Source organism: Tenrec ecaudatus, chromosome 14, assembly GCF_050624435.1.
Source record: "Tenrec ecaudatus isolate mTenEca1 chromosome 14, mTenEca1.hap1, whole genome shotgun sequence".
Taxonomy (NCBI): domain Eukaryota; kingdom Metazoa; phylum Chordata; class Mammalia; order Afrosoricida; family Tenrecidae; genus Tenrec; species Tenrec ecaudatus.
In genome coordinates, this window is record NC_134543.1 from 1,641,316 (window position 1) to 1,656,475 (window position 15,160).

A 15,160-nucleotide genomic window follows, 5' to 3' on the forward strand; every position below is an offset into this window, starting at 1 on the left:
TTGAGCATACACACACATTTTGGGCTTGCCAGGAGAAACCAGTCCCTGGAGAAGGGCATTGCGCCCGGTGAAGTGTAGGGGCAGTGGAAAGTCCTCAATGCGATACTGCCGCAGTGACAATGGGCTCAAAAACTGGAACAATTGTGAAGACCGTACAGCACAGGAGTTTCATTCAGTTGTGAAGTACTGTCTGGTAACATCAAATAAGTTACACTTTTTTGAGGGCTGGCAATTTTCCCATTGATTCCAAGTCAACCCAAATCCAAGTAACACAGAGACAAAACAGTTTTAACATTTTAATCAAGTAACATAGGTTTTTGAAACAGGACTTTCCCAGACAGTGGAAGAGAGCCAAGTGGAGACTCACTCTGAGGACCACCTCCACAAACACTGCTGCTACCTGAGTCTGAATCCACTGACCTTTGGCTCAAGACTCAACACTGGTGTAAGCCAAGATTTTTTTCATTAGTGTTTATAAGCCCTGAACACGTTTTTTTCCTTCAGACTACAACAAAATTCAAAATGAAACGGAACTTCATTTACTGGGGCATGTATTATCTCCTGCACTATCTCCAATTGGCCTTACAGCAAAGAACCTGAAAACCTAGATGAGGTGCACATGAGCCAGTCCTTGACACTCGGTTAGACATTTCCCCGTGGGTTCTTACTCTGCTCTAGTTCTTAAACAAGGCTTTGTATCAAATGTCTGTATAATTTCAATGTGAAAAAAGTTTGACATACATTTTTGGGGAAGATCTTATTAAAATCTGTGAGGTGGGTCACAAAGGCAGCAATGTGGGTTTAAGCCAGTGTGTTCCCTTCACTTCAGCAACCCCCAGGATTCTTGAACCCCTTACGACTTAATTTATATGGGAGACAACAGTTACCTGGAAGACTTCCCAGAATCAGAATCTAGACCATGCCCATCAGGCAAATAATTATGATGCCCTGGATGGGTGGGGACCTGTGATGTGCACTCAGCGACCTCCTCATAGATTTCTTGGAACTCTGCCTATGTGCAGTGTGAAGTAAAAGCCATCCCAAGTCCAGCACTCAATACAGGGCCTGCCTTGGAAGGATGCCTGTTTTCACTTTTTCTTTTTAAATAAGATACTGGGGGTGGGTGGGGGTGGAAGTATCAAGTCTTAAGACAGTTACCAGTTATTTTGGCAAGATAGCAACCAAGATCTACCTAAGAAGCAAAAGCTGCTGTTCAATTAAATTTAAGAGGCATTCAAGAAAGCAACCCTAAAACTAGGAGACTGAAATAGACTGAACAAGGGGGGAGGGGAAGAGTGCATTGAAGTCATAAGGATATAAAAACTTAAGTTTTCACTAAATAGTAAGTGCACCTTTTCCTGCTTCGGCCAACCTCCCACCCTGCCCCGATATTTAACAGCCTCCTCCTCCTCACCATCCCTTGGAGCATTCTCCACAGTACAAAGCAACATACACATGCATGCTGCCTAATGTGATCACTTCCCTGGCTCAGCCAGTGTGCAAGGCCTAAGACTTCAAACATTAATTTTGGGCCAGTGCTAGTGGACACTAAATAAAAAAAGAAAAACAAAAGTCACAACTCAAGTCTCAAACCTGCACTTAGTTTTTTATAGGATATTCAGGTCATCTGTCTTTTAAGAGTGTCTGTCACACTGTCATTAGATTATTTGTCAGTCTATCCCAGGAAGGGAAGAATGCACATCGCCAGATGCCAATTTGAGGGATCAGAGAGAATGTAAAGAACACAAAATTTCTTAATGGCTGAAAAAGGTGATTCATTACAAATCAGTATGTTCTCATTCTAATGTTAACTCAGCACTGACATTTATATAAACGGCTCTAAAACTCCTAATAGGTTGATTGAAGGTGCATATTTTAAAAAGGAGCCAATTGTCTCAGTTAAGTCATTCAGAGCCCAAAAATCTGAAGAATGACCAAAAACAAATCTTTATTTTTATAACTGTATAAATGTGATCCAAATGGGTCCACCACTAAGTTTTCGGGGGGGGGGGGGGGGAAAGAATCCAAAAACATGCTATAAATAAGCAAACTACATCTGCTCGTGGGTGTGTATGGACTCCTTAGATGTCTCATTGGACTAATTACAGACCACTCACAGTAGAACATTTTTAGTATAAAGTGTAGCATGATGTTAAGCCATGTAGCTTTTGCACATACATGTCGCACTTCTGGCTGATAATGCAGGAAAATTTTGCAGCATTACACTGTTAAGCTAGGTTGCATCCATCACTTTAAATGGCATCAATATCAATGTCATCATCCTTGTTGTCAGACTTCACAGTTTCAACTTTGGGTACACTGGCAGTCTTCGAATACACCACCTGATAAAAAAATTTTTTGAAAAGTTGATTTGAAAACCTTTACCCTACAACAAATGGGTTTAGTAAGATAGGTAACAGAATATAAAACAAAAACCCCTCCAAGATACACACTGGTGTCAACACTCTATCAACGTACAAACCAAGAAACAATGCAGTTCTACGAAGTTGATTGAGAACCCACAGCATGGAGAACAACCATTGAGTTGGTCTGACCCATAGCAATCATGTACATAAGGAAAACACTGCTTGGTCCTGCACCGTCCTCATGATTGTTTCCATCTCCTTGAAGTGGCTGCCCCTCCACTTTACCAAGCACGATCTTACCTGACAAAATGTCTAAAATACGTAAGACCAAGTCTTGCCATCCTTGCTACTAAGGAACAAGGTGGCTACACTTGTTGCAGACAGGCCTATTTGTCCTTTAGGCAGACCATGTACTTTCCCATATTCTTTGCCACAGCACAATTCAATTTTCTCTGGTCTCCTTTATTCAATGTCCAACTATGACATGCTTCAGTCTTTACAGGATCAGAAACCTGCAGCTTTCTCCCAAGGAGCAGCTGTTGTATTTGAATTCCTGACCTTGAAATTAGCAGCCCAATTCTATAACCCACTAGACCAGAAAATAAGTTATCTTGAAATTGGCTTAGTCTCACATTTTGTAATTAATTTGTCTTTATGAAACCTGCAGGAAGGAAACTACAGGATTGCTTTGAGTCAGAATCAACTTGATGGCGGCGAGTGTTTTATTTTTTTAAATGTTGTCTGGGGCTATCCATATATCATGTCAGTCTTAGTTTAGCTAAACTTGACATTTTAAGAGAATCAAAATTAGCTGTTTTACATATTTCCCACAAACTTGTCAACTCTGAAACACTGAACGTTAGTAGCCAAACTAAACACCCCCCCCCTCTCCCAGTGTCCTTTTTACCTCAATATTCTCATCTTCATCTTCTTCTTCACCACCAGAAGACTCCTCTTCTGCTTCCTTCAACCATTTTATGAAGGGTTCAGCTTTGACACGTATCTCTTTGGCAAGTTCTTTTGAGACGTATTTCTTTGAGGCCTAAAAAGTTTGGTAGATAACGTTATGTTTGGAAAGCTGAAATAGATTCTCTTCTGCTAAGAGGATGGGACTGGGTAACATCCCAACCACAAATTCATTTCATAATCTAAGCCCTTCTCCTACTCTTGACTAAAGCCAGCCGTGGTAGAAACCACCTAGTAACAGCAGGCACGCACAGGGAGTTACATTAATGTGATTTGAAACCCCAAGCACTAGGCTGGACAAACCTGTTCCTGTGGGCCCTACCTTTTCGGACCAGCTGATGATGACCTCTTCCTCCAAAAGGTCTGCATCATACATCTCCTTCAAGATGTGTGGGATCTTGGAGATGAGCTGAGCTTGATGCATCGCCACCACACACTCCAAACCATGCAGAAGGTACCGCTGGGCCTTTTTGTTGTTGTGACAAAACTGCAGGTACAGACACACATTGGCATTAGCCACTCTGGGACGGAGGCACACCCATCCAACTGCCCCCCGGAAGATCCCTGCACCATTCATCTAGAAAGATCTCTGGAGTTTTCAGAGAGCAGCCTAGTGAGCGAGACTAAAGGGATATTCCCAAAGCGCCACACGCTGTGACTGCATTTACAAATTTAGAATGATCTACTTACTCGGAGGAAGTGCCGTCTGTACTTCTTGATTTGTTCCCTAATCTTCTCATTAAAAAGAACTTCAGTCAAAACAAGGGGCCCCATGGCTTTTACATCCAGCCTTTCTGCTTCAGCAACAATTTCTTTGTCAGAGGAATCAATAATACCCTCTTCTTTCTTTTTCTGCGTGTGAGAGAGAGCAAATTCAGTATGCCAGCAATGTACTCAAGACACCACGGTGGAGTCCCTGATGGTTCCCCACAAGTACTGAGAGCGAGCCTGAGAATGAGGAAAAATTCCTAGCTTTGAAATTTCATTTTGATTCTCTATTGGCAGAACACCCACCTTCACAGAGAAAAAGCTTTTCTGAGAATAAGCAAAATGATTGAGAATTCAGCACAATATGCAACAATTTACAAAGTGAGCCCCAGGGTCCACACTGGGGGAAGGCCCAAGAGTTTAATGAAAGGTGGAACACTGGCCCCTGCTCCATCCAAGTCAACTGACACCCCAGGTTCCACGTCTCTGACGGTGTGTCCACTGAAGTGAAATATGTGCTTCACCTTAACAAAATCAAACAGGATGTTAACCCGTTCCTCGATGGTCCTCTCTAGGTCATCACTAAGGGTCAGGACTTTGGCATGGTCACTGATTTCATCCATTCTGCGCCTCTGTGCTTCCTCAGTTGTGTCCTCGCCCCAATCATCATCCTCCTCCTCTTCCGCAGCACGGGGAGGGCTGATTTCATTTGGAGGTGGAGGCGGTGGCGTCTCGCTGCTGGACACGGAGCCGTTCTCCTTGTCTTTGCCTTTCCGGTTCTTCTTTTCCTTTTCCTTCTTCCCTGCACCGCTGTCGCTAGTCTCTAAGGGGAACAGGAAGTAGAGGCCCGCAGGTCATGCAGTGTCACAATGCAGGCCAGCATCATCTACAACAAACACAGCCTTAGCAAGTCACCTACAATCACAACCCCACCTGTGATTCTAAAGGGGCCTCACTGCCCTTTCTTCTTTCATCAGACAATTCTAAAAACCAACTGGGTAAGATCCGACACTTCAAAGATCAGGTATCGAAATTTGTTCTCTGCTCAAGAACTTGGAACAAATCAAATCTCAAGTTGGTTTCAGGTGAACAGCTCAAATGCTTGTTCAAGTCTATATAACGGCTAGTCTCACTGAGGAGAGAACACCGGAATAGGTTAGACTTCTTTTGCTGTAGCAAGCGCAAATTGTGACAGACGGTTTTGATCATCTGCCACAGAGTGTTGCTTGCGTACTTTGGTTTGAGGCGAAGTCATTTACTGTTTATACAATAGCAACCCCATATTTGTCAGTTATTTGCTGGGATCCCACCAATCTGTCTCATTACCACCTTATTCCAACCCTTCTAAGTTGGGTATTTAAAGACAGCAGCCCAACGGACAACCCTTGATAGCATATTCAAAGGAGTCTCAAACAGTCCAATGAATAACACTCTTATGTTCTGCTTCCAGAACAAAGACACTTCCATTTTTTGTTTTGAACAATTAGTTGCTTTTGCTTAGATATCAGAAACTCACTAGGCTAGGTTGGTAAGATGGTGCTGCCTACAATGCTAGTTTCCTAGCTGCTGACCCCAGCCCAACTCTCAAGTGGTCTTTTAGCAAGGTCTAAGTTTTACATTCAGGAGCCAAAAAATAGCAACCTGATTGGCTCAATGTTGGGCTGACCTTGGGCACTAGTCTTCCTATGGGCCCATCTCATCAGGCAACATATGACATATGAAGAGTATAAAAGGAAAGTGTTAGGATAAACCATTGAAGCACTGTTACACTATGTGCTATGTTAATGACTGCAGGAATTCTGGATTCACCAATCTTTCCGATGTAAACAACAGTTTTATGTGAATAATCAAGGGGTTCCCCCCAAAAAAACCAACAACAAAAAAAACCACTCCAACAAAATGGGGGGTGGTGGAGCTCAGCTGGGTGGTTTTCATTGAATCTGCATCTCCCCATTAGGCAACCACCAAGCAATTGGCTTTGAGTTAGCGCACCCAGCGGTGTTCCCTGGAAAGGTTCTCTTAGCAGTTTCGCTGGAACCTCTTTTGCGGTGGCGGATTTAAAACTGTGCAGCTGTGATACTTCGTTTCCTACATCAGAAAAATGCCACAGAAACGGTTGTGATATTGAACACAGCTTCTAAGGACAGCAGTATGGGGAAAACTCAAGGGTACGGGTGGTATTCTCTTTCCAAAAAAGGAGTCGTCCATCCCAAACAGATGAAAAAGTTGACAAATGTGTGCACTTGTACTTAAAGACCAGACTGTCTTGGAGCTCAGTTTGGCAGATTTTAAGGGAAGATTTGGGAATGAGAAAGGTGGCTATGGAATTTATGCCTTGGGCTCTGACTGGCCAGGAAAACAGAATTGAGTGGAAAATGCGCTGCTTGAAAAGAACAGCTCTGAAGCCACCCACTTCCCCCAAGGTCATTACTGAGACAAGACATGGTGCCATTCTTAGGACGCTGAAAGCAAACATCAAGCCAGTCAGAGGAACGCTGTCACTTTGCCCCCAACAAGTTCTGTCAAATGAAATGAAAGATGGTTTTATTTTTTTTTTGATGTGTCGGGGGATAGTGCATTTGTAGTTCATTTCACCAGGTCAGACTGTTAATCAAGCTATTTAGAGCAGTGGTTCTCAACCTTTTAACCCTTTACTACAGGTTCCTCGTGTTATGATGGCCTCTGAACCATAAAATGATTTGCTATTTCATAACCATAATTTTGCTACTGTTATCAATTGGGTGACCCCTGTGAAAGGGTCCATAGGTTGAGAACCGTTGATATAGAGGTTCTGAAAAGATGGAATAGCGTGCAACGGGAGACAGGGGAATTGGTTTTGCCACAAGGCACCTGCTCATGCAGCCATCTCAGTGTGCCAGTTCTTTGGCAAAAAAGCAGCATGCCTCTTGCCCAGGCACCTGACCTGGCTTCCCTGTAACCTTTCCATGAAAGAGGGACATGAATGGACAGTGAGTTGATGACTTATAAGGAAAAAAAAAAAAAGAGGGAGGTGCTGTCCGCCACCCAAACAGATGAGTCTGATCGCAGATTTAACAAACATTAAGACCTGTGTGTAACCTCCTCTCTGGGACATGGGCAATGGGGAGGTGGGTGAGGGGAGACGCCGGGCAGTGTAAGATAAGACATAATAATTATTTATAAACTATTAAGGGACCAGAGGGAAGGGGGGAGCAAGGAGGGAGGGGGGAAAAAAGGGAAACCGAGCTGACTCCAGGAACCTAAGAGGAAGGTGAATTTTGAGAATGACGAGTGCAACGAATGTATAAGGGTGCTATGCTCAATTGATGTATGTACGGATTGTGATACGTTGTATGAGCCCCAATAAAAAGATTTATTAATAAAAAAACAAAAATGCATTAAGTGTAAAGGACAGTACACTTTGAAGGTGATAAGGTTGTTTTGCAAAGAAATTTAAATAAATAGCTTTGGGGTAAAACTTTTTTTGGGGGGTACCCCTCATATTATCATTAGCATTTATGTATTGTATCATTAAGTGGAAAAAGAAAACCAGTATTTTTCAGATATTGCATTGTGACAAGTTGGTAGAAAATAGCAACTTTAAGGTGTAATATTAGAAGTGCTTTGTTTTAGACGCTACATTGTGTTAAATGTACAAGTGGAAAATGCCCATCAATAAACATTAAATGCAAATTTAACCTACTTAATTAAAAAAGAAAAATTCACCATGGAAGACTTACCAGGTGGGTTTTTGAGAATGAACGTGCAGAGTTTATGATGTGTATCAAGCATGCCTCGATAGCCACAGGCTTTACAAGAATTACCTATTGTTTGCTTCTTTGGATTGACATGCTGCCAAGAAAGTGAAAACAAGTATGTCACCCATAATATACATTAAATTCTATCAGGAGGAATAAAGCACAAAAATATGTAACACAGAAGACATCTAAACAGTAGCACAGTAGACGAGAAATATTTTCCTAAGTGACTAATAAAAACAAAACCAAAAAAACCACTCAGTATGGAACTGTCTTCAAAATTTGAGGATTTGCGTATAATCTCTAAGTCTGCTCTGGCACCTCAAGATTTGGTGACACCACAGAACTGATCCTTAAGGCAGGCACATGGCTTTTCCTTTTACTGGCAAAAACCTCAAAGGCACGCACCAGATCTGTTTCAGGATTTTCACACTCAGGACAGAGAACAAATTTTTTAATGAATCCGTCCAACATGTCTTGCAGCTTATTCGCCTCATGAGATCCATTGACAATGTAACGGTCATTCTTAACATCAAACTGGGTCTGTGCTCCCAGCTCACAACCAAAATATTTGGTGGGATCTATTTGAAAAAAGAAAAGTTTTGACTCATTACAGTTAACAAAATAAATCTTCATCTACCCACATTTATATAAGTATGACTCTTTTTGGTTTTAGATTAGACTAAGGACAACCAGCAAAAGTCAGCTTTTAAAAGTCCAAGGTTCCACTTAACCCTCTAGTGAATTTATTAGTGCACGATTCAGGAAGATAAAAGACTCCATCCATCACATGCCATTTTAAGACTTCTCCCAGAGACATTACTTACACGTTGGAGGCCGATTAAGCGCCTTTGCAACGTCAACCATGTTGACTATAACGGTCTTGATTCCATTTCCTTTGCCCTCAACCTAAAGGAAATAAGAATGGTAATTTTATACTGCCTATCCCACTAGGTATGTAGTGTCTCATTAAAATCTGACTTCCTACTACACTAAATATGAAGTCCAGTATCACCTTGGCAATCAGACGGGGCATCTTGTAGCGATAGAACTGGTCTGACACACTGCGGTTGACGTTGACAGACATTTTGGCTTATTAGTGGCTTTATCAATAAGATGAAGAGATCTTTGATTGCAACTTTTTGGTATCTTTTGTCTGGAGAAGAAGGGATGACATAAACGACTGCAAGAGTTCTCGGTCTCTGACATGAAAAAATTTTCGCCGCCGAGGCTGTAATCTTCTTGCTTGTATGCTATGTTTCCCCAATACAGGTACCAGTGGCTGCGCAACAGCTCTGCAAGAGAAAAAGGAACAAGCCCCGGGTCTCACACAGGGAGGCACACTGCCCTCTCCACGCGCACGAACGCCCACCCCGGCAGTGGGTGGGTGGTCACTGGTGTATGTGTCCACCCCTACCCGCCGCCAGACTGCGTCCGCGTCGTCGGCTTCCGAGACTGGAAACCGCAGAGCTCCCGTGGGCGGGCTTCCCTCCCACCAGGGCCCGGCCGCGGGGAGGCCCGGCGCGGGTTCTGGAGGGGAAATGCCGGACCCCACGCCGGCGGCTGGGCCCAGCCGCGGCCCGTTTCCGCGAGAGCCACCGCCCCACTCGGAACGACCGCGGCCAAACCGACACAAAGCCCTGCCCCCTCCGCCGCGGCCACCGCTTTACGACGGCGCACTCCGGAACCGGCCGCGGCCCTCCCGTCGCCCTCCATCTGGGGCCCGGCCGCCCGGTTAACCTTCGCCCCGTCCCCATGGACACGGCGCGCGCTGGGCCGCGGCCCGCAGGGTAAAGGGCCGCCCCGGGCGCCGCGCGACAGCGCCCCATCCCCGGTCGGCCTCGCGGGCGGGGGAGGGGAAGGGAGGGAGGCGGCGGGGACCCGGCCGCGACTCCCGAACGCGACACCCGCCCCGGGTCGGCCCCGCGGATCGGGCCGGGCGGGGCGCCAAGGGTCGCCCCCGCCGCCGCCCGAAACTGCGCCACACGCGCGGGGTCACGCGGCGGCCGTCGCCATCTTGTGCGGCCGCCATCTCCCGCCGCCGCCGCCACCGGCAGACTCACCGTTTTCGTCAAATAAAGACATAAACCCAACGCTGCTCGCCCGGGACTGGGATGAAGTGCGGCGCGTGGTCACCGGGGTCCGGGCGGAAGCGGCCGGGAGGGCGGTCGGGCGAGGAGCGGGCGGGCCGGTGAGGCCGCCGAGCGCGGGAGGAGTCCCAGCGACGTCCGGGGTCCACACCCGTCAGCGCCGGAGCTGGCGACCTGCGGACAGAGCGCCGTGAGCCGGGGCGGCCAGCCCACCGGCGCCCGCGGCACGGCGTGAAGGGCGCAGGCCGCGGGCTGCCGCCCCGCCAGCGAACTCACCTCTGGAACGTTCTCGCTCTGACTGAACAACGCCGCCGCCGCGCTCAAGCTACCCTCGGCCCAGCGCCCGCCCCCGCGCCAGGTCGCGCGGCCCATTGGCTGGAGGCCCGTCCGTGTGCGCCCCTCATTGGCCCTCTGGCGGCGTCAATCGCGCCTTTCCCCGCCCCTTCTGCTTCCGGAGACTCCACTCGCGGCCTCAGTCCGCCGCAGAGCGGGTCCCGGCTTCCTTTCCTCCTCTCCCCTTCCCAGAGGTCCCCGCGGCTAGGCGCCCGTGTTCGCGCGGGGGTATCGCGAGAGCCAGCGACTGAGTCCGTGGTGTCGCCACCGGCCGCGCTTTGTCGGTTTGGGCGCCCGGGGGAAGTTGGCGGTTGGGCCGCTCCGCTGCCGGCCCCGGCCCGGCGGAGGAGTCTGCGGGCGGCGCCCCCGAGGCCCGGTCCCCGGCGGGCAGGCCTAGGCCGGGTGGCTCACCTATGCTCACCCATCCCCTGGCCCCCAAGTGCAGGGTACCGCGGCCTCGTCAGTCCTAGTGGCCGTCGTGACCGTGACCCTGAGCAGCTGAAGCCCAGGACTCACCGAGTGACCGCCTCCGTGGTCATGGTCCGCCCGCTTTGGGCCCCAGTCCATCCCTGCTGGTCCAGAGTCCAGACTCCGGGGCCTGCACTGCACGCAGCTGTCACTCGGGGTTCAGTTCACCAGGGGTCCCAATCAATGCTGCTTCTCACTCTGCCTTCACGCTCCCATCCCCCCCCCCCATCCAACCCTGCCGCCCTGCCCAGGCTGCCCCCACCCCTGTCGGATTTCCTGGGCCCGAGAAGCTCCTCCGAGGTTTTCCTACTCCACTCCCACCTTGCTCAGATTCAGCCTCCCGTCCAATCTCCTTCCCAACGTGTACCAATACCAAGCAGGTGCTACACCGAGGTGCTTGCATATCCAGAGAGAAGGAACTTCTCCCGTGGTAGAGGCCCTGCAGAAACGCCCCTGCTCTTTTGTTCTGATGAGAATTTGTAAACACTCCTGAACTGTGGGCCAGTTGGCAGGAGCCAAATAATCTCCCATGCTTTGTTACACAGCCCCGGGCCAGGAGGGCTTGCCGCTGGTTCAGTGTGGCTGAGCACAGGCTAAGGTACTAAGCTGAGGACTTCACTTTTAGGCCATTTGCCCTACAGGTCAGGAGTTGGAAAGATTTTTGTTTCCAATGGTTTTAAGATTTTAAAATTGGCATTGTGGGTGGGAAGGCTAGATCAAAGGGTGATCCCAGCTGAGAGGAATGACATCTTTTAAATGGCTACATCCTTGTAAATTAGACCAAAGGCAGAAGTGGCTACCTACTTTCCACCCCACAAATTGAAAGAGTAGACCCCAAACTTGCTACTTCTGTTACACCTGAGGCAGTCCCTGCCCTGCACCAATCCGTGCAAGCAGGATTGAAGCAAATTTTGAATTTTGGCTTTGAAGCAGACCAATGACACTGTTTTAGCAACTTCTCGGAAAATATGGGCGGAAAATTGAGCTAAGAAACCTACCTTCTCAGATAACATTTTTTTTTCAGTCCCATGATAGCAACCCAAATCTGTTGCTGAGTCAAATCCAGCTCATGATAGAGTGGTTACATTTTTTTGGCTGTTTGACGGCCTGATTTTTCACTTACCCAGTCTGAAGTTATCCTTGATTCTTAGCATCTGTTACACTCTGGTGTGTCATCAGAAAGTGAACACCGTCATTGTAGAGTGCTTCTCTAGAGTCTAGATTCTAGACCTTTGTTCAGTTCTTGGGACACACCATGCCATTGCTTTCCTGGCTACTGTGCGAATGTTTATTTCCATTTTACCTTCGACCAAAGGGAAGGTAGTAGAAAAATTTCCGTAACTGAAAAATTCCAAGCTCTACCTCGTAAGTGGCAGAGGTAGAATTTAAACCTGAACACGAGTGACTTCAAAGCCTGCTCCCTTAACCATTATGAGGTATAGCCTCTTCAAATCATTATAAAAAAATGTCAGTCAAGCTCAGGCGCTTTGTAGATACAGTCCCATTGAATTCTTTAGGCAGCACGTGTGAGGATGTCATTAACTTCTTTTACAGGGTAGGAAAGACTCGGGAAGATGGAGTGATCCGCCCACAATCGCCTGCTTCATAGGGGTGGACGGCGTGTGGACTCCAGTTTGTTGGACGCCATGTTCATTGCACAGCCTGGCCTCCTATTTCTGGATCTCAGCCTCAAGTGGCGGTGCTGTTTTGTGCACAGCTGGCTCACTACTAACCTCGCGTGCTTATGCAATTCTTGTTGAACGTGTGTGAATGAGGCGTTGGAGCATGTGCCTTGCACTGGAACGGCAAGCACAAGCAGCTACCAGGAAAGAAGGTGAATACATTGGCTTTCTGGGTCTTTCGGTAGCCTGTCCTTATAAGCTTCTTTAGCCTGAGTCTGGGCCTTTGGGCATTCTTGGTACCTTGAGTCTCCCAGTCTCTGGGCTGAAGATAGCTGCAGGGTCTTGGAAGGCTTACAACCTGTCTCCCTAGGAGGGACTACTGGCTGACTGGACACCCGTATCTTTAGTTTCTTGAACCTCGAGGTACTTTTGAACTACACACTAGTGGTTACTGGAGGAGCCTACGAAGTCAGTCAATAGCCCAACCCCACTAGCCATTCTGTGAGGGAAATCTGAGGGCTGCCAACTCCCACAAAGAATTACTCTCCCAGAAACTCCCAGGGCAGGTCTCCCATGGCCTATAGAGTCCTTCTGCCTCTCCTGCCACACCAGATGTAGGGGCCACCCCTCTGCCCCCAGGACAGCCAATCCGGTGGCGTGCAGACTGGCAAAGCAGCAGCAAGGGGTCCAAGGGTATCTAGTGTGCACAGAGGTGCTGGGGTGTAGCTGACACTGGTAATCTCACGCAGCCACATCGGCGAACATATCTGAGGTGCCAGGCAGCAGGATACAAGCTGGACTGCATCACTGACTCTGCCCAGGGCACACATTTCAACAAGGAAGGAACCTGGCTGGCTGTTAGGACAGCCAAGGGAAGCCGGCACGCCCTCTGTGAAATCTCTGACCCTCCTGCCCAAGTCCCCTCCCCTTTGGGATCTGACCCCTCTTCCTCCCCACCCCCAGCCTTCTCCACATTTCTGGCATTCTTTTACCTTATCGCAGCTGCAGTATGGATAATGCTTGGGCGGCTAACTACAAGGTTAGCAGTTCAAAACCACCAGCCACTTTGCGGGAGAAAGGTGAGGTTTTCTACTCCCATGAAGAGTCTCAGAACCCTCCAGGGAAGTTCTATGTCCAGGAAGGGTCCCTATGAGTGGAAACTGACTCGATGGCAGTGAATTTGTTATTTTGTATGAATGTTTCTGTGTTCCTCATCAGGGAGAGGGCTTTTCCCCTGGGGGAGAACAAATGTTACGGATTGAAGTGTGTCCCTAAAAGATCTATTGTGAATTCCTGACCCCTGCACCTGTGGCTGCGCCTGAGACATGCAGAAGACACCACCTTGCTTGCTGCAAGTGAGGAGGGCCTGTGACCCTTGATGATGAAAATCCAAGCCTTCAGTATTGACTACCCCTCGACCTCGAGAAACCAAACTCCCAAGCAACATCGTGCGACATGAAGAAAACGTTGAAGTCATCAAGGATTTTATTTGACTGGAATCTCCAATCACCACTCAAGAAAGACAGCAACAGTTAAGAAATCAAATGGGGAAGTCGGGCTCATAGCACAGGTCCTACATACTATGCACTGTGTGTGGTGTCAGAGAAGTGCCTGCAGTCTGGGCAATGTGTAGTCTGCGTGCCCAGACAGTGGTGCCTTCTCCCTGAGACTCCTCGTACCTCTTCAGTGCAAAGCACGGGCCAACCTGACGTAAGCTCTCCCAAGATGACCAACCAGCCAGACTATGACCTGGAGAAAATTGAGAACAAAGAAGAACTCAGCCTAGCCAAGTTTCCAAATTACCTGTCAGTCCTGCAAGCTTTCAGGAAGTCCCTGGTCCTGGTCATGCGATGGAAGAGCAGGCCAGCAAAGAAACCAGCAGCAAGAAATAGCCCAGTGATGACTACAAGTAAATTTGAAAATAATGGAAGTTTCCCACAAACTTTTTGAAGCCCCTTTGTATATCGGTCACACAATTTTTGCCTATTGAGTTATTTACAGGTTTAAGCCTTATTGACAGCAATTATAAGAATCTGGGGGGAAAAAATCTGTTTGCAAGCTAACAGTCCTGGTCTATGTAGTTTTCCCACCACCCCTACCCTCCACCCCTACGTTCTCTATACTGACCCTAGTAACTAATAAACATTGATATCTATTAAAAAATCAAATGTCTCCCCCTCCCCCTATGTGGACCACTAAGTGAGGCTGAGTCGGATCCTCCCTTCAAACAATTTCTGCTGGCTGCTGAGATCATGGCCGTCCGGGAGGGTTTGCTTAAACCAACTGGACACAAGGAAAGACTGATGGTGCAGCTGATGGCCAATTCCAGACGCTAGCTCCTGAGGCCCTGAAGCAGCTGGACCCTATGGACAGCAACCACCTCTAAAGGCACCACCAGATACAGTCTACAGTGATGGACAAGGCTTGGGAGGGGATGGTGGTGATGGTTGCACAACATCAATTAATGTAACGAGTGTCACAAAATTATAAACTTAAATATTTCATGCTTTATATACAAAAAAATATCAAATGATTATTGTGCTGGGCAAAGCACAGCAAAGGACCTTTTAAGAGTGGGGAGCAAACAGGCCACTTTGAAGACTAAAGGGCACCTGACCCAAGCCAGCACCGCTCAATAGCTTTCTGTGAAGCTGAAAGCGGACAATTGTGTCAGTCTGGGCGGACCAGAGAAACAAATTCATAGACGCTCATATGCGTATAAGAAACTTTATATACAAGAGCAATTGAATATTGAGAAGCCCAGTCCAGATCAAGTCCTTAAGTCTGATATTATCCCCTTTGTCCAATACCAAACTATAAAATCCTCTTCAGACTCACACAACACATGCAATGATGCCGAATTCAAGAAG

The 15,160-nt window shown here is 47.6% G+C and overlaps 1 protein-coding gene and 1 non-coding gene across 2 annotated transcripts; both read right to left on the reverse strand.

The window, feature by feature from the left end:
* Window positions 1-283: 283 nt before the first annotated feature.
* On the reverse strand, window positions 284-10,289 carry EIF5 (eukaryotic translation initiation factor 5). The gene is made up of 11 exons (XM_075532369.1): window positions 10,144-10,289; window positions 9,841-10,041; window positions 8,793-9,072; window positions 8,605-8,686; window positions 8,186-8,358; window positions 7,760-7,871; window positions 4,565-4,863; window positions 4,023-4,184; window positions 3,655-3,819; window positions 3,274-3,408; window positions 284-2,342 (listed from the first exon to the last, which is right to left on the reverse strand). The coding sequence occupies exons 3-11, from the start codon at window positions 8,862-8,864 to the stop codon at window positions 2,253-2,255; spliced, it is 1,290 nt and encodes a 429-aa protein (XP_075388484.1). The 5' UTR covers window positions 8,865-9,072; window positions 9,841-10,041; window positions 10,144-10,289; the 3' UTR covers window positions 284-2,252.
* LOC142427114 (small nucleolar RNA SNORA28) lies at window positions 5,142-5,268 on the reverse strand. The gene has a single exon (XR_012779937.1). It is a non-coding gene; the product is annotated as a small nucleolar RNA SNORA28 (small nucleolar RNA).
* Window positions 10,290-15,160: the final 4,871 nt, after the last annotated feature.